Genomic DNA, 21,745 nt, shown 5'->3' with positions numbered 1-21,745 from the left:
CGGCTGTTAGCGTAAAAGCAGGAAAATCAGATTAATTTATAACAGTCTGTTTATTAAACAAGGTAAAGATACAAAGCTTTTTTTTCCTTTTCTCTTTTAAACATTGATAACCTTAGTTTAATTCCTCAGTCTTGGCTGTGCATATTTAGTCGTCTAGAAACTGTATATGAAACCACAATGCAAGACAGGAAAAAAGTGTAATAAATCTACGCATTATCTTTTCATAGAGAACATGGGTTAAACAGTTATACAGATTACAGCTCAGGAACTCCATGCGGAAGAAAAATGAATTAAAAAAAAAAAAATAAAATAAAATGTTTACACGACTGAATACTGCCGAACACAATACAGAGTAATGGAAATGGGATGATAAAACAGTTAAGGCTTACATGTAAATAACTGATATAAAACGTGAATATTAATAACATACAGGTAGACTAAAATAATTACAGTAAGCTCATACATAAACTTTTACAAAACTAAACAGAACGTGTTTATGAAAACTTAAAAATAGGTACTATAAATGAGTAACATGTTTTACAGTACAGCAACATGTACATTTTCCCCATTATCTCTTAAGAGAGAGTAAAGTTGAAGAGGCAGGGTCTGTTGTTGGCGTAAATGTCTGTTTTCAGGCCAGTGGCTCGAGTAATAAGCTTTTATTCTTTTGAAAACATACTATATACTGTATATGTATTTTACATTATTCTCAGTTCCATCTCAAATGCAACGCCTAGCCGTAGCACCTTTTTTTTTTTTTCCGAAGTGCCCTGAAGAATACAGGGTACCCTATTAGTACCATTCAGAGGTTATGGTTACAGTAAAAGTCCAACAAACAATACTGCGTACAATAAAAAGAATACTAAAGAGAAAAATAAGATTCACCTCTGCGTGAACTCATAACATAGGCCTACTGAATATGACTTACAGTATACTGCAGTTTATTCCAAATGGGTAAAGCTTATTAAAGACTTAAAAAATAAAAAATAATAATCATTAATTGGTGGGTTAAAGTAGCTGTACAATTACTTCACATTTTGGTCCAATGTTTAAATTTAATTTCAGCTGATGTAGAGAACAGAGCTGGCACTGAGACGTGTGCAACAAACTCTAAAAGCGTATGCTTCTAAATTGTTAGGAAATAATAGTCAAAGCTTAACTGAAAAGGGAAGGCAGACAAACACTATCACCGAGATTAGCTTTCTCCTAAAACCTCGACAAGGTTCATATATGGCACTAACTACTGGGAGAAAATAAAAGCAGTGTTTCTTTGATCATAGTTCATGATCGTAAAGGTGCCGTCAAATATGGAGTGAAAGATTCAGGAAATATATATAAAAAAGAACAAACAAAAACATTCATCTTTCTTTCCCATCCATGTTGCTTTGTTTTGTTTTTTTGCCTCCTCGAAGTCAATAATGCAACTTCCTAATACAATCATTAGATGTTTTAAATTGTCTTCTACCGATTGCCTTTCTCCAAATTTAGAGGACCCTGTAAATCTGTACAAAAAACGTGATGTAAAATGAAGAAGGTAACAGAAACGACTGTCATTTGCACACAGTCAGTACTCTTAGCTGCCACAAGTAATGCCCTTTGGCATTTAGTTTTATCCGGCAAGATTGAAAGAATTTGAGCCAAAACCACGAGGCCTAAAAGTGCTTTAAGATTATCTTTGGATGTCTCCAAAATACACCCAGCAAAGATTTTATTTTACTATTTTTTTTTTTTTTTTTTTTTTTTTGTTTTTGTTACTTCTCAATTCATAAGGGCAAACAACATCTGGCACATTTTGGAAACCCATTTGATGGAAGAGGAAACTTAAGAACGCAACGACAACATTTCTAATGGCCAATGCATCCGGCGGTTTACATGACGCTTACGAAAGTGCTTATTTAATCTGACTCAAGACATTCTTTTTCTGCTCGACCCCTGTCTGGACAACCTCTGGCTGTACTGTTACATTCACAAAATAACGCTGTGCTCGTTTTCCGACAGACGGCCCGTGTCGAGGCGGATGGAGGCGGTCCGTTTACTGAATCTAACACCGAATGCTCGTGTCAGCTGTCATAACGCTAATGTAAGCCTTATGTAGATGGCCGTGGGTGCAGGGCCTCATAAGCTCCAGCCGAACGCCCGCTTCCGGATCTTGCTGCTGAACGTCCAGGGAGCTCAGATGAGGGAGATGCGTATGGGGATGCTGGGGGACTCAGTCCTCTGGGGCGACTGGTGGCCCACTAGGTGCTCCACCACCGTGTGTTTGGACATGTGCTTCATAAGGTAGGTCTCCTACAAACACATTGAAACACACAGAAATTAAAAAATCATTTCAAACATATTGAGTCACGTGCTAATAGAACTCAGTCCTCCTGATTGTGTGCCTCCACTAATAAGTCAAGCTGCATTTAACATCTAGATCATTTACGTAGTGAATATGAGGAACTAGTGGTTAGAGAAGCAGATTTGAGGACTTTGAGGTTAAAATCTGTTCAACATCCTGTGCCTTCAGCGAGCACGTTAACTCAGTGTTCCTCACTTCATTGTACAAACGGATGGATTAAATGCAGACATTTATTTCCTTTAGTAATCCATGAAGGATAACAAAACTTCCAATGTCACTGATGCTAGTTTGGACACCTAATAGCAATTTAGGGGCCCATTCTTACTGAAAAATGCTAAATGCTAAAGCAGTTATAGCTGTATACTTGTAAATAAGTGATGGTACAAAACTGAAAACTGGTTTAAGGACTGTTAGCGTGGTTGCTAACATTAGCCATCTTGCTACATCTAGTCAGGTTTTTAGCATTTTTCAATAAGACGAGGGAGTAGACCCCCTGCATGGCTATTGTTTGTGTAACCTAGCAACAGTATAAATGTAGGGGTGATGCTCATCTTTTTTTTTCTTCTGTTTGTCTCCATTTGTCTACATAGTTAAACACCACAGGGAGTCAACATTATGTGATACAGATCTATGACCTTTTACATGTGATGTCATCGCTCTTTCCTCTTAGACATCTCAGCAAAGAATCTGTGCGTCACCGTGACTCCACAAAACAAGCCAAATTTGAGTCAAAGTGGCAAAGTCCATTGAGGCGTTCCTCGAGAATCGCGTCGAAAAGAACGTAAAGGTGGATGGGCGACCCCGAAAAACAAAATGTTACCAGCTCTGAGACGTAAAAACACTTATTTGAAGAGAAGTGAAATATCACAAACAGGAAACATGACTTCTCCTAGTCTGAGACATAGGACAATAACAAAGGTCTGTGGAGTCACACTGGGACAACAGACATTCTGCGTTTTTACTCACTGAGGTGTATGCCCGGCCACACATGCTACAGCAGTAGGCTTTAGCGTTTTTGATGGCGTGCGCTGACAAATGGATCTGCAATGACGCAGAGTCTGAGTAGGCACGGTAGCAGTTAGGACATTTGTACGGCTTGTCTTTATTGTGCTGCCTCTGATGAGACTGTTGGGGAAGAAGCACAGACAGGCATCATGAGAACAGCGCAGTTATTTTATTTTATTTATTTTTTACCGTTCTGAATTGAATGGTTCTTACTGACCTGGAGATTGGACAGCTGGGTAAAAGCCTTTTCACATCCGGGGTGAGCACATTTATAAGGCCTATCGCCAGTGTGGATTCTGTGGGAAAAGAAACCAGTAAAAAAAAAAAAAAAAAGTGATCACAACGGAGGTGACGGCTACAATTGAGCCAACACGCTTTATATTTATTAAGTAGAAGTATAAATAGAGATGAAATAGAAATTAGAGATTTGTGTTCACAGCCTGACGGACCTGGTATGCTGTTGCAGGTGTGACAGCTGACGGAACGAGTTCTCGCAGTAGGAGCAGTGGTAGGGTTTGATCCCCAGGTGGATGCGCAGGTGCTGGGACAGGTAGGAGGCATTGGCGAACGTCTTGGAGCAGTGGGGACACTTGTGCGGTTTGGCCTCTGTGTGCGACTTGGAGTGAATCTGCATCTCTGACTTGGTTAAGAAGGTGAGTGGGCAGACTTTGCACCTTGGTGAAGAGAAAGAGACAGAGATATGAACATGTCAGGCTCCTATTAATCTAGATTTACAGAGCAAAACAACACTATTTTCTACATTACATTAAAATTAAGGGATTAGTGGTTTAATATCCAGAAGGTGAAACCTGCATCGTGCTAAAGATGTAATTTGGCAATTATAACTGCTGTCCACACGGATTAAAATATGGGTTCATATTATCATTAAGTCAGTGACATCCAGTTTAACCGAAACCACAATTAAATCTGTAAACTGGCTTCGCATGGAAAGCTTCCTGTGTCCAACCTGTAGGTTTTGCCTTCTTTGGGTGCAATAGTGACACAGCCTTGGTCGGCCAGGATGGGGTACGGCACCACCAGAAGAGGACCAGATGTGTTTTCGGCTTTGATCTTCTTCCTTCCCCGCGGCGCCTTTGGTGGGGGGCCCAGCAGTCCGGCCAGGCCTCCGGCCTTCATGTGGTCCATGCCGGGGCCGCTGGCCAGCCCGGAGATGATGTTCACAGAGGGAGCGCCGCCCAGGCGGTTCTGGCTGCTGGAGGTTGGAGTCGTGGGGGTCAGGGCCTCTGAGGTGCTGTGGCTGTCAGGTCGAGATGAAGGAGCCAGACCTGTGGAGGTGGGAAGCAGAACATTAACATTAGCACATACAATAAAGACTCCTGCAACGCTACTTAGGTACATTATACATGCTTAAATTATACTATATATTATAGTCGTAGCTTATTCACTATACATTTTCTACTCCTCCAGGCAGCAACCAGCTTCCATCAATGTCCATCTTTTATAATTAGACTTGTGGAACTTGGTCTAAGTTCAACTATCCGGGTGTCTTAGTACGGGGCTTTGGGACTATGATGGTCGTTAAATTTTTCCTGGAAGCCATTCACAGTGGTGCACATGAAAGTGACAGAGAGAATTAAATGGGGAGCAGAGAGAGAGGGAACGCTGCTTGCTTTCTCACCACAGCAAACTTGGCCCAACTACGGTCAGTGTTTGACAGGAGTTTTTCCCCATTTGTGGAAGCGCGCCGGCCCCTTAAGTGACTTAGCAGCACACTACATGTACATTACAGTACAGTAAGCGCCTTATTTACCAGCTTCCCTCGCTTTAATGTTTTGCTGACTTGTTACCATACCAACAGACTGAGTGACTGCGGTACCTGAGCGATGGTTGACCCGTCCAGTTTGCTCACCGAGCTGCCTCATGTGCCAGTCTTCCCATAATCCTTTGGCCTTGACCGCCGACTTGTCGTCCATGTTTCCATCTGGAAAACGAGGTGATGGCGTTTTAATTAGTTAACAGTACATCATACTGTCGTGAAACAGGACGTATTTCTGAATCGAGCTAAGGCTGTTAAATTAAAGAACGAAAAACAGCCAGACTGTAGCTCATTAACTTCGCCCTGGAGATTTAGCAGCCTACACACGACTGTAAAGCTTGGCATGCTTTGGGATTGATTTTGCTTATACCAGAGATTACGCCGTTTTAATAAACCTTTATGCAAGCAGTGTTCATGCTCCATTGTGGGTTTTCAATTCTCCTGCATCTGTGCAATGTCTATAATCACTTGTGTCCGTGAAAAACTCCATCTAGTCTACCTGGTCCAGAGCTGGAGGCGGGACGCGCGTGCAGAGCAATGTCCGGCTGTCCGGAGCCCTGTGGCTGCGGGTGGTGCCCCGGCACCTGCTGGGGCTGAGGCTTCTGCACCGACATGCCGTGCTGAGCGCTGCCGTCCGGGGTGGAGGTGGGCACCAGTAAAGGCTGCTGAGAAGGGGCGGAGGTAGGCGGCAGGTGCAGGGGTCGAATCTTCTCAGCCATCAGCTGCTCCTTGATCTTGTTAATGAGGACCAGGTTATCCAGCTGAAAGGGTTAACGGGTCATGCTCAACAGAAAACAGCCACCGTGTGTGAATGTCGTTCACGCCCCCGAAAAACAAGTCGCCAGAGGGAAAACATTGACCAGACACGTAATACAGGTTTAATTTATCATTGTAAAATTGTTTTTAAATCTGCGAGAATGAACAATTTCTCAGACTGGAGTGTAATGGCTGAAAAGACATTCACACATGGAAACAAAGTAGAAAGTTTCTCAGTAGTTATGTGGTAAAAGTGGACTTACCTGGCCTGGCATGGTGGGCGGCGGGGGCCAGAAATACGGGTTGTTAAATCGAGGCTCTGCCATCCTGAAGCGAATGACATTTATGTTAACACATTCTAAACAAGTGTAAGTGTTACCGCGTTCTGAACAAAACCAGTAGGCAGACACAAGTAATGCCGACAGGCTGACTCACTTAGACTGAAGATGAAAACTGCACCTGCCACCATAACCGCTGTCAAAGACTAGTTTCTAGTGTCTAGTTTCAGGTTTCATGTAGAAAAGGTCCTGTAGCATTTCTTTTAGCTCGGCGTACACATTTAAATGACTTGTGAACTTTTACGCTTTATCGTGTCATGATAAAGTGGTCACAACAATGTGTAGAAGTGCTCCAGCTTGTCCAGTATGGACTGATTTCATCACGAAACAGATTTAGGGTGTCTGCAGATAAGGATGTCCGGCTTAATTTTAAATTGATTTCCTGCATTTTCACACCATTTCAACACTCAGATTAAATCAACAAAAAACTCCCTGCACTGGTATAGTTAGTCTGAGACTGCAGTAAACAGTAAATAACCGGACGGATCGGATCTGGACGGGGAGGAGCGTGCCTATTTCGCATTTGAAATTATATTTACAAAATATTTATGTGGACCGAAATGTTAGCAATGAAAATCGCGACTGGGTGGATATTTCTCTGTTTCATCCCGAATGACCTGAATAAAACCTCTGTTTTTGTGTTGTACCTGTCGACACTTTTATGACAATATTTTAAAGCCACCTTCCGACGCTCCCCCAAAAAACCCGTGCAACCTTCATCACGAATAACTGTTATACACATTTCCATAGGTGTCTGATGTTACCGAGGTCGCCAGATCTTCTGCAAAACACATCCCACACGGTGCATACAATTTCAACCCACGACCTGATTCAAGTGTGGCACATACGCAGCTACTCTCAGCACAATGCAGAATGAATAAGTAAACCAACTAACTTAACTAAATACAAATTTAAGCAGAGTTGGACTGAACTAACTGCTTATCTCCAGGACTGTGGCTGCGACTTGTGCAAACTCTGTAAGATTGATTTTGATTGTGAAAAGCTTCGTGGGCTACTGTTTTGAAAACACCTCCGTCTCAGGCCCGATAATTATTATTGCTCCATTAATTATGGAATCTTTTTCAAAAGGACGCCCGCACACTGAAAGGAAAAGGAAATCCAGCGCATTGCATGGCAATGACGTTTACTTAGCAGGTCTTGCACGACCCCCTTTCAAACAGGGGTGCACTGGAGATTTTCTGCCCCGTCTGTCACCTTTCAACTGGCTACATTTTCCCAACCTGCGAGCTGATCTGTGATCTGCGCCGTGTGGCAAAAAACCACAACCACAGCTTATCAGAAAGTTATTACGCGTTACTTTTGATTTTCTTCGGGCCTATAGGTACAGGTTGGGTGCATTTAGAGTGGGCCATTGTCACCGCAGACGTGTGTGCTACACGTCGATTAGAGATAAATGTGAAGTTTCTTGTGGTTTTTATTAGCTTCTAAAATGTGTCATCACATCAAAGGACCTGACTAATTCTGACGGAAAACTGCACCTTAACAAGAAGTCGCTTCTTTATTTGTAAGTGTGCAACACTTGCACCGTGTACTGTAGATAATCTTAATTTCAAGGTTCCTCGCGTTTGGAGTTTATCTTTCTTTGCTCCTCAAAATGCAAAGTTAAAAGCAAAATCCACCCAGGAGAAAGATGGAAAATAAGTTATTTATATTTTAAGAAGACTGAAGATCATAGAATTTGCTATATTAAATAGTTATAACTCAGTGTGTGTGTGTATGTGTGAATTAGGCCTACAGGTTCACATTTAAATTGCATCCAAACGCACTAGTCTAGCAGAGCCTTAGCCATTTAGCTTGTGCACTGAGCTCCCCTGCTCCTTTTGTCTGAATTCCTGAAAATAAGTGGACGTCGCTTTAAATGTTCACATGAGCGCAGAAGGGGGAGAGAAAAGAAAAAAAAAAAACTTTCCCCTTCTTTGACTTTTCGGACATGTCTGCTGTCTGAGAGCACCTCTGGACTCGGACGGACGGGAGGATTTGCGCGGATCGAGCCTCTCGGTGCGCCCCAGACATTCTCAGACAGTTTTCTTAAAACATTTCCAGACAAAAGAGAAACAAAAATGGCAGCCTTATTTTTATAAGGCGGGACGCCATATTCTGCAGACCCCAATTTTTTTTGTAGGAGCAATGAACATCTTGTGGCGAGGAAGGTGCCGGGGACGAGGGAGCGGGGGACGAGGCGCACACAAAAGTGTTTATCATGTCAAAGGCATGAATGATTGTTTACGGCGAAATGCAGGTTTGAATAGCCCGGCCTCCCCACCTCTTAAAAAAACTGACACTTCCTACAACAACCATGCCCTGCAAAAAAAAAAAAAAAAAAAAAAAAAAAAAAAAAAAACACAGCACGGAAACGGACAAGCTCGGCTCTCTACACCCGATTAAAAAAATATAACCGAAGCGATGCGTTGAGGTCAAAATACAACCGGCGCACAATGCCTCGCCTCCCGAAAGGCGCCGTGCCATCTTGAGCAAATTTCACTTTTAGGGCTGCTTTTTCCACATTCTGTAACTTTTGGGACGAATCTAAGGACAGAAATAGCATTTTTTTTGTGTGCACAATGCACGCAGCCGGGAGGCTATCGCTCGTCGGAGATATGCACAGCAGAGAAAAGACCAAAAGACATGCACAAATACCTTGTGTCCCGATTGCAGATATTGTCTTGCGAGTACAGCTATAATATAAAAGGTTGATGTTCTTTCTGCCTCCAGTCGGACCACCGCTTCCGGGTCGCTTTGTTCACTTCTGGGTGCTGCTGCAGGCTCAGTACAGTACAATACAGACAGAGGGAAATGTTCTGCTAATGTCGCTTTGAGCTTGTGCACGACGATTTATTCGCGTTTAAAACGCATTTTCTGGCGAATCCCGATATTTGCTGCTCCCGTTTGGGTGCATTTAGCCAGCAGATCGGCAGGGGTGGAGGAAACACTCGGATGCTGAAACACAGCATGTGCTGCGATCGAAATTTCACTTTAAGCGAAAAAAATATATTCAAAGAGCTTTTTGGTGTTTTTATCTGCCGCGTGCATCACATTTTATGAGCGTAGATGACCATATTTTTTTAAAAAAAATTATGAAATAAAAGGAGTAAATTGTCCCCAAAACTGAGACCCTAATCAAACGATACAAAGCCTCATTAACAATAATAATAATAATAAAAAAAACATTACAACAAAATTATACAATTATAAAGCATGTTAAATGCTTTAAGTGTGCATTTAAGAAATGAAAGATGAAATTAAAAGTCAAAAGAACACATTCGCAAAGAAAGTGTTTCCTCCAAAACCTGTGTTTTTTTTAATTATTATTATTTCTGCAGTGTTTTCATTCAGCCCTTCAGCTTCTCCACTGTCTCCTGGATTGTTGATTACTTTGTGCCCCTCTGGGGGGGTTGGGGACGCCCTGTCAGTAATGTGGGGTCACCACAGGGGACTGTCCTGTCTCCATTTCTGTTCACTCCTTCGCAACCCTTCTGGTTTTCCATTACAGCCCTGGGTCCTGCCACCTGCAGAAGTTCTCTGATGACTCTGCAGAAGTTGGGTGTGTTAGAGACGGACAGGAGGTGGCGTATAGGACAGTGATAGGACACTTTGTGGAGTGGTTCCACGCAAACCACCTACTCCTCAGTGTGGACAAGGACAACAAGCTGGTCCAAAATTGTACCTTTTTATTACACATTTTATTTTTCTAGATTTTACTTATATTTGATCTTTCTTTTTTATTTGTTTAATTTTCTTAACAGTGTTTTTTCTGTGCAACTAAGCCACTGTGACCAAGCAATTTCCTTTGTGGATCTAAGGCGAAGTCTGAGGGATTAAAGCAAGGATGCGGCTGAAGAGCAAACTTATTCAACCCGATGCGACTGCACAATTGGGATAAACTATTCGGTGAAAGGCGCGTTTCAATGGGATCTTCTCACTGTAAAGCAGACAAAGGGATAAGGTAGTCAGAGATTCCCTTGCCAAAACAAGATGTGTATTAGTAAGATCCTCCTTCATATTGTTCATACCGAAACAACGTCAGAAAGGTGGTGATTCAGCTGGATGATCACTTTGGAGGATGTGGTTTGTGGTGCCGTGAAACCGAATTAAATTAAAAGTGATTCTGTTATTTAGCCTGGCCGGCTGACTGAAATAATAGAGCAGGTGTTTATATAACACAGCACAATTCAATAGTGCTCCAAAACCACAGACCCCAAAGTGAAAGCACAGTTGAATCAACAGCTCCCTCAGGTATTTGAAACGAACGCTGGATTCCAGAAAGTTTTTGAAGGTTAAGTGCAGGACAGAACAGATTCAGTTTCACATGTGTACCTAATGAAATGGCAGGTGAGTTTACACTGATAGATGGTATAATATAATGTGCACAAACGGCCACTGTGAAAAAGAAAAAACAGTTCGTGAAAGTGATTTTCACTTTCAGTTGAGATTATGAATGTGTTACAGCAGCTGTGGAAGTGAAGTTAGTAGTAGTAAGTAGTTAGTAGTGAATGCTTTGCATTTTGTCCTGCTTATTGTCTCATTTTCAAGCACAAAAAAAGTGTTTCTGCTCAGGTTATTCTTATCCCCTCCGTGATGATTTACTGGACGCGAGTGTCTCAGACGGAAGAGGACACTGACTAGCCGTGTTGCGTCACAAAAGGGGGCCTTTTCCTATTTCTGCGTTCCACTGCACAGTGTAATTTATTAGCCGAAGATTAAGAATTGTCAAGCGGCGTGAAAAACACTTTTTAAAATTCCCGTGCAATACATTCAATATTTATTGTTGTCTCCCACTGACTGTCAAGAGCATGGTTAGTGAGTGCATGTAGTAGTGTGATGAGTATCTTTCAATTTCGTTGTCTCATGCATGCAAAGACAATAAAGACGAATTTCTTCAATCCTGACTAAATGTGTTACCGTCAGGATCAGCACATGGTTAGAATTAAGTTAAAATACTTAGGAAAGTACAGAATGTGCTGGAACACACTTAAAAATGTAGTTCTCTTCTGAGTAGTACATCCTAAAGATTTAATCAGACCGGTTAACGTATGTGATTGTGTCGCTTTGCGTCAGACGTTCACCTTAAATCCTAAATTCTCATATTGTTGATCAAGTTGTTGATCCCATTGACTTTTTTTTTTTTAACAATTAAAATAGATCAAATTCAAACATTTCAGACCTGAAAAGCGGACTGAGCATACAGTGCACATACTCCCACTTGCCAGTTCATTAGGTACACCAATGGAAACAAACGCGTTGTGTTGTAACAGTCCTGCACCAAATCCCCCTTCATGACTGCCCCAAATTTATAGTTCACATTAAAACAGCTTCCAAAAGGTACTCGAGCCAAAATGGGGTTGTTAAAATAACCGAACTGTGGGCGGATAACAACACAACGCAAACCACGGCCACAGAAACACAGTTTCAATCAGTCTTCTTCTCTCAAGTTCTCTGTTTTTGAAGAGAAACGTAACCTCATTGTCCCGGCCCTCCCACCACAACCCGAGTCCAACCGTTGTGTTCCGTATCATGAGCTACTCCCATATATGTCGCCCGTCTTTTTCTGCCGAAGCGTGGTGTAATCACGGAGGTTCAGTGGAATCCGACGAAGCAATCAGGCGCAGGAACCCGTGCTATGACGCTGCCACCAACAGTTGTCCCCTGAGTTTGTGTTGTGTTGTGTTGTGTTGTGTTGTGTTGTGTGCGTGTGTGGGGAGGGTTATGTGATCTCAGCGCGTTTCCTGTTTCTCTTGCCACTTCTCTGAAGACTCCAAAGAACTGACAGCCCTGACCCATAAACACGCGCAATGCGAACGCACGCTCACACAAATATAGCCTTCCTTGAAGAATGTATTTGAGTCAGCTTTAAGGGAAATCTACAGATGAGCTGTAGTCGAAATGCCTCATCCTGTTGAATGTAGTTGGTGCGCTCCTGGTGACAGTTAGATATCACTTGAGTGAAACTATCATAGATTTAAAAAAACAAACAAAAAAAAAACAAAAGTTTAAATTCCTGTCTCCTCTTCTAACATGGACTATGTCTTGGTAAGTAATCCAATTCACATGTTTTATTGTTGTGTTTTAGTGTTAAGGAAGCGTGACTTTCGTTGCCTTTCTGATTGAATTTCACGGTTTCACAAATCATGGTGTAGAACTGTTACTCAGGATTTCTGTTGCCGTGAAACCGACCTAACAGACATACAGCACCCGTGTTTCCATGTCTGTAAAATAGGGTCAGATTGTGCCACATTGTGTGTTGTAGTGAAAACATCAGGGCCGTGGTGTTGACGTGTGTGTGTGTGTGTGATGATAGGAGACGTGTATGTGGAGATGATCTGCACTAATAGATGCTCTGTCATGTCTCGTAGCTCCGATCTAAAAGTTTAATACATTTAAAAGTTGATTTATTTAAGGCTGAAATCCACCCGTCACGTCTCGACGAAGCCGCTTCACCTGTGGAATGGCAGCAGCTAAAAGTGAACGTCTCACCCAAATAATACTTAGTCATGTTCATTAATAATATTCCACTGATCGGTTATTCGAACCGATGGACTCAAATTTAAGTGTGTGGGGGAAAAAATGTAGTTTCACAGTAACAGGAAGGTAGTCCTGGAGTGCTGCTTCCTGCTGTGTATGTATGTAATTTATTACTGGGCAGACAACTTTCATAAACTGGTACGCTGGGGTTCAGGAGGAGGTGAATGAACTCTCCTACGGCCTGATACCACTGCGATCTCTTGCCTTTTTTGCACAGCACTGTTGTCTTTCTGGATTGTTTAGAATATATTTAAATTGTAAACCACCACTTTCTCTAACCTGCCTCTTCTGCAAAGGGACTTCGGCCCTCAGATCAAGTGGCATTATCATAGACACGTTTTGTAGTTGGTTTTCTCAATCACCCCACACGAGGCCCCACACGTTGACCAACGTGTAAAAACTGACTGAAGCCTCACTCAGCCTCACACCGATAATGACACTAAGTTGTGATTTGAAGAGGAGTTTAGAGAGCTGTCCCTTTGATGTCTTCCTCTGAATGCCAGACTTTTTCTGTTTTTTTTTTTTTTGTTTGTTTTTTTTCTCGCTTATTCCAGGTTTTCCTGCTGATGCTTGCCCTCATTTCCGTTGAAAAGACCGTTGGGGAAACCAACGAGCACTGCTTCGAGAAATGCCCGGCAGGTGAGCTTTAAACGAAGACGCGTCGCTGACCGACCTTGGGACGCTGTTCCTTTGTGAACAGTGGCCATGGAGCCCTCACGCCAACTCATGCCCCCCTCCCCTCCCCTTTTTTTGTCCCCATTTGCGCAGGACATTATAAGGTTGGCACCTGCACTGGTCAGCTTGTGAAATGCGAAATCTGCGGAGAAGGCTCGTACACCGCAGTGCCGAGCACCATAGACCACTGTCAGAGGTGTGAATCATGCGGCTGTAAGTATCCTGCCCATATACCATCGACTGTACTCGCAGCTTACGTCATGGTGCGAGGCTGCTGCACAGTGATATCAGAGGCTTTGCTTCATGCAAATGCATTTCCATTTTAACTCTTTAACTGTCACTGATGTTGTTTGAGAGGCCGGTGCTGACCCGAATGGTCTCTCAGCACATAAACAGAGATAAGAAAGTGAAAGTGCTTCATCAGGACACGTTGAATGCCGTAGGTTAGTACCAAAACACTTCATGTTATTATTATTATTATTATTTTCCACAGCCCATGAGAAACGAATAAAGCCCTGCAACAGAACCAGTAATACGCAATGTGAGTGCAAAGAGGGATACTACAATGCAGGAGGTAAATGAGCACTACCTTGGATTTCATCGCAGTCATATCGATTCACCTCATGACTTGTATGTGAATATGAAAACGCTGCCGTTCAAACTTTCTCGCTGTTGTGTGTTTTTCAGACGACGATAACAGGAGCTGCCAGTCCTGTCGAAGGTGACACATCAACCACTGATTTTGTGACACACTGACTTAATACTACATGCACGTTATATATAAATAGACACAATTAGATTTGTAGCGTTCCTGCTCTAATGAGTGCAACGTGTCTGTGAGATTCAAACTAGCACTGGGGGAGAAAAAGGAATTTGCAGCAATTGCAACAGTCATCAAATCGAGAAAAACTTCCCGAACTTCCCAAATCTCACGGTGCGCTTCCTCTCTGCGTGTTTTGCATTGCTTTTTTTGGACGGACAAGACATTTTCCCAAACTTACATGCAGCATGCGGAGAATCCGCGGCTGATGCAAAAAGCCACGCCGCCGTCTGTCCTCTGCGAACGTTCTGCTGCAAATATCCAGATATATTTTGTTCACATCTTTTTTAGACACTCAGTTCCTGTGGTTTTACTGTGGCCCTGCGCTACCTGTGCGGAACAGCGTGGCTGCAGATGTTCTAGATCTCAATGTGCAGACGTTTTTTTTTTTTTGGCTTTTCAAAGAAATTTAAAAAAAAAAAAAAAACAGAACTGCAGAAAATAACACATAGTAAAGGATCGATTCTTGGTTTCAGTTCAGATACTGTCAAGAAAAGAGTGAATGTTATCCTAAATAGAAATCAGACATGAAGATGTCCATTTGCCCGTATGGAAGGTGGATAATGACCATTGATTATCTGTCCGTGTAAGGGTTGATATGTTGTTCGATTTAACCGTTGTCTCATTTGCTTCAGTTGTAAGAGGGACTCAAAGTGCAGGAGCAAATGCGCATCCCCTACAACTCCACTTCCATCCACATCTACATCTGCATCTACAACTAAACAGGCAACAGAAAGTAAGTGAATCCTCTGCGAAGATGTGTATCCGCGCATAATTACATGTTGGAATGTCTTCGGATCTTGTGTTTTAGCTAATAGCGAATAAATCCCTGTGTTGTTCTTGCTCAGACTGAATGCATCAATGTAGCAACAGTGTAGGTGGGAACAAAGTTGGAGAAATGTCATGGCAGCTCGCGTACAAAATGACTGAAAGCATAGAGACTTGTTCATGAAATGCATGAAAACTATATTCTTTCTCTTATCATGTTTATCTTCAGCTGCAACCCCGGCTCTGTCTCCAGATCCACTCACAACTTCACCTACAAGAACGACGGCTTCAAGGAACACATCAACTCCGGTTAAAGTTCCAATAACCTGTTAGTTCTTTCTTGTTTTGTTTTGTGTTTTTTTTTTGGTTTTTTTGACGGGAAACTTCATAGAATAACTCACCGTTTGCTTCTGTGTTCGTTTAATGACTCATATTATGACACTACTTTCACCTCAGTCAAGACATTTTATTGAGTTTAACACTGCGTTATTCTTTTTTGTAACCTTAATTATGCGTAAGATCATTCCTGTTTCTTCAGACTGAACTGCTGCAAGTCGGAGCCGATGACTGGTGGGGTTTTGAAACCGTCTCTTCTCTGTCTCCAGCAGATAACCATCAGATGTTCTGGATTATGGTCGTTCTGATTACGCTTCTGATGCTCTTTTGGTTCCTGCTGATCCTCGGTAGCCTGCACAGATATTTGTACTGTAGTCCCTGCTGGAATACAAACAAAGATATCGGGTCGCCTGACGGGGAAGCCAACTTCAACGGTAACCAGTAGAGTTAATACCTGGGCTAAAGAGCAAATTTGGAGTACTGATGTGTGACTAATCTGCATGAGTTTGCATAATATTAAAGGGGACTGCTTGGTTTCTTTAAACTGAGGCAGTATGACGTATGGCACACCCATTTTGGAGAAGCAGGCAAAGGTCAAGAAGAAGCAACTACAGCTTTAAAAAAGAAGAAAAAAAATGCTGTATTTAGAATATTAAAAAGCCTTTTACAGTCGCCGAACTTGAATCTCCTCAAGGCCAATGGACCAATGGATCACAAACCGTCTATCTTCTGCTGTATGACTTTGCTGTTGATGCATGTCCATCCTGAACCCAGCTATTGACCAAAGTCACACAGCAATGGAGTCTGGCAGCTTTGAAGAGACTCCACTAAACAACATAGACTGACATAAGACTGAGCCCCCATTGCAAAAGGCTGTTTAAGGTCAAGATATGACAATATTGTAACTACACCCTGAACTGACACAGATTTTAGTTCCGGTACATCTAAAACAAGGTCGTCCTTCTTTTAGATGATATGTGACGGTGTGACGTGTGCCGAGCCTATTGTTTGCTTCTCCAGACCGAGTGACGGCACCAGTCCTTTAAACTCCCCGGTTTAACGTAGCTGAGAGGAGCATAAAAACGTATCCGCTGATGTGTTAATGCGCTGCAAGTTTTAAGCAGAACGTGCATCCGAAAGCTCTAATAACCTATATTTTGACATATTCAATTATACTCTCCACCTGTACGATCCCTCCTGTGAAAATTTACCTTGTAACGTTGTTGCTTTGCCTTTGTCAAAATTAGTCATCCTTGTTGCACAACAAAAAAAAATCACCCCCCCCCCCCCCCCCCCATGCACTATTTTTCACACAACGAAATGATACGATTTTTCTTTTCTCGACTGTCTGCTTCTCAACCAACAAGCAGGAAACTCACTGATGTTATCTGCTTTCCTCTTAACAGAACCAAATCATCAAGGCAGCCCGACCACGCTGGTATGTGCTCACTTTCATGCACTTTTTACGATAGTGATCTAGACTGAAGAGAGGTACTGTAGGTGGACAGTCAGAGGGTCTTGTAAAACAGCAAATCCTCAAATGTCACTAAGAGCACAGGCTAAGATATGGTAGCCCCGCTGAACTTTTATAAATTCCTGGTATTTGAGAACATTTCCCGCCACTCCCCGACACCTCGGTGGTTGGCTGATAAAGAGAAAAAAGATCTTTACTTCTTCTTTCTCGTGTGTTCTTTCAAGACACTCAACATAGCAGAGGAAACTCCCATGATGGCTCTCAGCTCGAATCAAGCTGTGCAAGAAAGTCCAACCCACATCAGTCCTCTGCTGCGAAACGGTGACCACAGCGGTAAGATTCAGAATTTAATGTGCTCAACTTTGCCATTAGTTTGGTGTTTGGTGACATGTTAGATTGCTAATAGATGGCAACTCACCTTTAACCTCCCAAACAACACCATACCTTCCTTTTAGCCCCATCAGCAGAGGCTTGTACTACAAAAATATAGTGTTAGTCAGTGAGTGAGACCTTTTATTGCTCACTAACAATTTAAAATGTTCATGCTAGTGTCATTCATCAGACGTCCCTCTCATGAAGCCTAACATAGATTAGTAGAGTCATGGAAACTGCGTTGCTCTTATGTGTCCTTCATGAAATCGTCACCCTCGTTTCTGCGCTCAGTGACATCTTGTCTCGTGAAAGCGAGAAACTTCTAAAAAAAGAAAAAAAGAAAAAAGAAAAGGAAAGGTGCATTTTTTAAATATTATTATTATTTAGCAGTATTTATGAAACTGTTCCAAGGGTTAAAGGCAAAGGACAGTCTACCTTAAACGCCCACTTGCCAAGTAGCAGGAAGGGTGACAGCTCAAATACGTCAGCAAGTCTGTTTAGTCAGATTAGAAACTAGCGATTAAGTTCACCCAGTGATCCACGAAGATCACGGGAAATTGGAAAAACGGGGCGCCAAGTCATCGCAGGGGATTCCTGAGGGAGAACTCGATTAATGTAGAATCAGGCGCACACACGTGCCTCGTCTGATACCTGGAGGAACATAGCAGAACGACACTTTTTCAACTGAGTGCGGCGTCCATGTTGCTCCAAAAGTCAAGTGTGTCAAAAGTTATCATACGTGATGTGTTTACACGCTGTTTTCAATTAACTGCCGCCTAGAGCCTTCCCTACGCAAATGATGAATGCGTGAAATAATCCAAGGGGCAGGTGAGCGTGTTTTCAGCTTGGCCAGGGTTATTTGAACATGTGTGTTGCGGTTACGCAAGAAGTTTTACATAGAAATTTTCATTCACCTATAAATACAAAAGGCCACACAAGAATCAAAACAGAGAAGCGTAAAACTGGAGTGCTTTTTCGAGAAGCTGAAGCTGAAGTGCTGTCATCAGCTCATAAACGCAGACAATAAATACCGAAATACACAAAGAAACAAAAACAGCTACAGGATGTGAGAGGCTCGAGTCAGATGCGGAGAGATTAGTCCTGCGGAAGGGTTTAGTTCAGGAGCGGATGCTTAAAATGATATATTTTTTTTCTTCTCACAAAAGATAAGTGTGCGAAACTAAATGCGTTTATCATCAATAACTAATTAACTAATATGTCCAGAATGAGCTACACAACACACGTTATTAATGCAAAAAAGACAATTCCTTCACCCCGTGGCAATATTTTACATAATTACACTGAGGAATAAAATGAAGTGGGAGCTCTAGCCGGTTGAAATGATTCAGTGGTTTTAACTTCTATGACTCGTACGTACGCGTGCCATATATCCTAAACGAATTTGATCAGTTGATTAAATCATTTGATTTGAGTTCAATTAAACAAATTGTCACAGCAGCACTTTCCGCAGAGCACTCAATTAATTTCATACACCGAAGAAACAATTCAGTCAGCTCTGCATTGTTATCTGATTACTGGCGCGGTGTGGTCTACTATCTGGAGCTGCAGCATTTTCACCTTTCCATCTCTGCTCGTTCGACGTGCTATTTATCACCCGTCGGGGCCAATGCATGTGGAGGTGGAAACTGGGAAACAAACGCCCTCACTCTTTCGCATCAGTCAGCAATTCGACATTAAGGGTAAATGGCAAATCAGATAGTGAAAGCACGGGGTCTGATAATCGCCAATGGCTGCACACCGCGGCTGGTTTGAAATCCTCAAAGTGCGCGACTCCGGTCGGCTTCACTTCCACTGCAGCTTTCAGAAAAGGGGTTGAAGTCGTACACTGAAAAGCAATTCCATCAGCTCTGTGTTGTGGAAAACGTCTGATGTCATTAGGACGTCCTTGATGATGCTGCCGTGATATTGTGTGTGACACCTACAGCCGAGCTGAAAACCCCCTTGTAGTGTATCCTTTATGATGGGGCTTTTTATTAGGCTGATGCATCATAACAAACCTTGCATTCCAGTCAACTGTTACTATTTTTACCTTTGCACTGGCTTCAGTATCCTCTTATGACTGATTTACAGTACAAATTCTGCACTCAAGCAGCCCACTGATGTTCTTGATCTTGACATTTTGCAGCAGTACTTTGAATCACAAAGGAAAAACCTGACACCTTCCAAAGCTCAACTCAGCTTTATCTTAGTGTGGTTAAACAGTAGCACACTGTATAGAAGGCAGACCTCGTTTTTTCTTTGTCTTCCTCTGATTGTTGGTGATCCTCTCTTTCCAGTTGCCACACGGAACGAGCAGTCAGACCGCTGGCCGGCCGTCGTCCTCTACGCGATCATCAAGGAGGTTCCCCTGCGTAGGTGGAAGGAGTTCTTGCGCCTGCTCTCGGTGGCCGACCAGGAGCTGGAGCGAGTGGAGCTGGAGGCCGGCTTGGGCCTGGGCTCCATAGAGCGGCAGTACCAGATGCTGAGGCTGTGGAGCCAGCGCTCCTCCGCCAGCATGAACGACGTCTTCTCGGCCTTACACTATATGGATTTATCCGGTTGCGCCCAGCTGCTGCAGGAGAGCCTGGAGAAGATGCAGTGGAGGCCCGGGCCGAAGCAAGGTTTCACCGCTTGCAGGAGTCACACGGATCACAGCTGGAACGGGGCAGCGCAGGACACCTGAGGCTGAGAGATAGAGACGGAGATATCTGCGGTTCAACCGTAGACACTGGTGCATGAAACTAGTTCAAGTTCCTGGAAAGGATATTACTAATTGTAATTGCTACAGGGTCCAACCACAGAGAACTGCAATGCCATAAGTGACCCCACACCAAGTCATGCCAATTGACATCACAATCTAACAAAGGCATTGTGGAGAACAGGTAATAGTTTGAATCGTTTAACATTACCAAATACACTCCGGGAACGCAAATACAGTGTCTTTTCTACATTAAATAGAATAAAGCTCGACTTGGTAAAGAGTTGAACCTTATTATTATCATTTTTTTTATAACTAGATACAAAGAAAATGTGTTTTTATGCACTGATGGGTGAGCTGCAGAGATGAGCTTGGATTATCGGGTGTTTATCAAGCAATGGTATTTTCACCTCTTAATGTACTTGCAATGCTCTAGTATGTAAAGTTAGTTCAGAGAATTAAATTAAAAGGTAATCGAGGGAAAGTCCCTTCCAGTAAATGTAGTTTACTATCAAAACACCTTTTAGTACACCGCTTAACCTCTGCATTCTTGTGTTGTGTTTAAACAGTGAGGCTGTGGTTTTACAGCACAATGCTAAAATGCCAATGTCTGTAACTAATTTCTGTATGTGCTCAAAGAGTAGGGCAAGGAAGTTACACTTCCTTTTAAGAACTGTACAACATCGTTTTACCTCAGTGCTGGACATTTCTCTTTTTTTTTCTTTTTTTTTTCAAGCGCTTGGCAAGTCAAAGTGCAGTTTGAGTATTTGAACTGTGTGAAGGTTATATGTGTACGTCTATGATGTCTGAGCAGCGCCGCTGCCGATCGTCTCAGCGTGTCTGACGTGTCCTTCATCTCGTCTGACATGAAAGTCTGGTATAACAGCGCTGCCACTGATTCTTACTGGGCACCTTCGGAAAGCAAGAAGACCGAAATCCCCAAAGGACGTCAGATTTTCGGTTTCCTGAAACCTAATGGTGTCAGTGTGTAGTAGTCTGGGTTTTTCCTCACCACACATATTCCATTCGAACGGATGGTTTTCTCTTGTGGTGTTTTGGTATCTCACTTTGAGAGCTTATATGTCAGTTCAGTTCCCCGACAGTAAAGGACATGGACTTTCCAATTAAAGTAATTTATTAATGAATGTTTTAATATGAATTGAGGTCATTGTTGTGTATATATTTTAATTGCTGTTATTTTTTTAATTATTATTGTTTTCTCAAACTTCTCATGGATATTTGTCTGTTTTATTACAAAGTTCAATGTGTGAAGTGTCATACTGAAACTGTTTAATCCTCCGTGGTGTCACCCGTGATACACGATATGGTAATGTGGCCGTGTAAAAAGCCCAAGTCAAAATGTCATCATACATTATGTCATGAATAAAATGGTTGGCCACAAGGTGGGAGTGTGACTGAGTGTTTGAACAGTAGCGGCAGCTGGTGTGCAGATTCAGCCCTTTCAAAGAAAACGTAGGCAGGGGGTGTTTGAAGACCTTTTATTCTTGACTTGGATAAGACCAAACTCATGAATTGCAAATACTGCTTCAGGACGAAGAACAGCTGTCCTACATTGTCCCTGTCCTCTGGATAGAAAAATTAAAAAGTAGTATTTTTTTTTTAATATATATGTTTGTACATATTTATTTTATGAAGATATCAGAAGATGTAATTATACATTTATTTGCACAGAGCAAAGAAATATTGACCTGCTGCCAAGTTTCTTTGTTTTTAACTGCACGTGAACGCAGCATTTGCGTATGCTTTTTAATCAGTCGGCAATTTCAAGTATTTTTCCTTGAACACACTTCAGAAATTGCAGACTTTCCCAAAAGTATTCATTTA

General features: G+C 42.4%; 2 protein-coding genes across 4 annotated transcripts; one reads left to right on the top strand and one right to left on the bottom strand.

Annotated features, from left to right (window-relative positions):
* Window positions 1-31: 31 nt before the first annotated feature.
* znf362b (zinc finger protein 362b) lies at window positions 32-9,371 on the bottom strand. The gene is made up of 9 exons (XM_047581079.1): window positions 8,876-9,371; window positions 6,143-6,206; window positions 5,623-5,884; window positions 5,184-5,288; window positions 4,314-4,632; window positions 3,796-4,020; window positions 3,564-3,642; window positions 3,308-3,466; window positions 32-2,289 (listed from the first exon to the last, which is right to left on the bottom strand). Exons 2-9 carry the CDS (start codon window positions 6,203-6,205, stop codon window positions 2,173-2,175), a joined length of 1,329 nt encoding a protein of 442 aa, XP_047437035.1. The 5' UTR covers window position 6,206; window positions 8,876-9,371; the 3' UTR covers window positions 32-2,172.
* Window positions 9,372-11,802: 2,431 nt separating this feature from the next.
* si:ch211-112c15.8 (tumor necrosis factor receptor superfamily member 1A) lies at window positions 11,803-21,302 on the top strand. 3 transcript variants are annotated; one of them, XM_047581108.1, is made up of 11 exons: window positions 11,803-12,265; window positions 13,312-13,396; window positions 13,526-13,645; window positions 13,926-14,006; window positions 14,120-14,153; window positions 14,888-14,988; window positions 15,250-15,348; window positions 15,626-15,790; window positions 16,763-16,794; window positions 17,055-17,163; window positions 19,500-21,302. In XM_047581108.1, the coding sequence occupies exons 1-11, from the start codon at window positions 12,251-12,253 to the stop codon at window positions 19,883-19,885; spliced, it is 1,227 nt and encodes a 408-aa protein (XP_047437064.1). In that variant the 5' UTR covers window positions 11,803-12,250; the 3' UTR covers window positions 19,886-21,302. The 3 variants fall into 3 exon arrangements, with proteins under 3 accessions (XP_047437064.1, XP_047437056.1, XP_047437046.1); XM_047581100.1 differs by lacking the exon at window positions 11,803-12,265 and having other exon boundaries at window positions 12,273-13,396; window positions 15,629-15,790; XM_047581090.1 differs by lacking the exon at window positions 11,803-12,265 and having other exon boundaries at window positions 12,273-13,396.
* The last annotated feature ends 443 nt before the right edge of the window (window positions 21,303-21,745 follow it).

The sequence above is a fragment of the Mugil cephalus genome, chromosome 1, assembly GCF_022458985.1.
Source record: "Mugil cephalus isolate CIBA_MC_2020 chromosome 1, CIBA_Mcephalus_1.1, whole genome shotgun sequence".
In the NCBI taxonomy this organism is placed as follows: Eukaryota; Metazoa; Chordata; class Actinopteri; order Mugiliformes; family Mugilidae; genus Mugil; species Mugil cephalus.
This window is presented reverse-complemented; position numbering and strand designations above follow the sequence as displayed.

Excerpts from the sequence above, each read along its gene's own strand:
- znf362b (XM_047581079.1), bottom strand. The coding sequence starts at position 6,205 with ATGGCAGAGCCTCGATTTAACAACCCGTATTTCTGGCCCCCGCCGCCC. Across the intron at positions 3,643-3,795 it reads CACCTGCAACAGCATACCAG|AATCCACACTGGCGATAGGC; the intron begins GTCCGTCAGGCT and ends CTTTTCCCACAG. Across the intron at positions 3,467-3,563 it reads CCCAGCTGTCCAATCTCCAG|TCTCATCAGAGGCAGCACAA; the intron begins GTCAGTAAGAAC and ends CTTCCCCAACAG.
- si:ch211-112c15.8 (XM_047581090.1), top strand. The coding sequence starts at position 13,240 with ATGTCTTCCTCTGAATGCCAGACTTTTTCTGTTTTTTTTTTTTTTGTT. Across the intron at positions 16,795-17,054 it reads AAGGCAGCCCGACCACGCTG|ACACTCAACATAGCAGAGGA; the intron begins GTATGTGCTCAC and ends TGTTCTTTCAAG. Across the intron at positions 17,164-19,499 it reads GCGAAACGGTGACCACAGCG|TTGCCACACGGAACGAGCAG; the intron begins GTAAGATTCAGA and ends CTCTCTTTCCAG.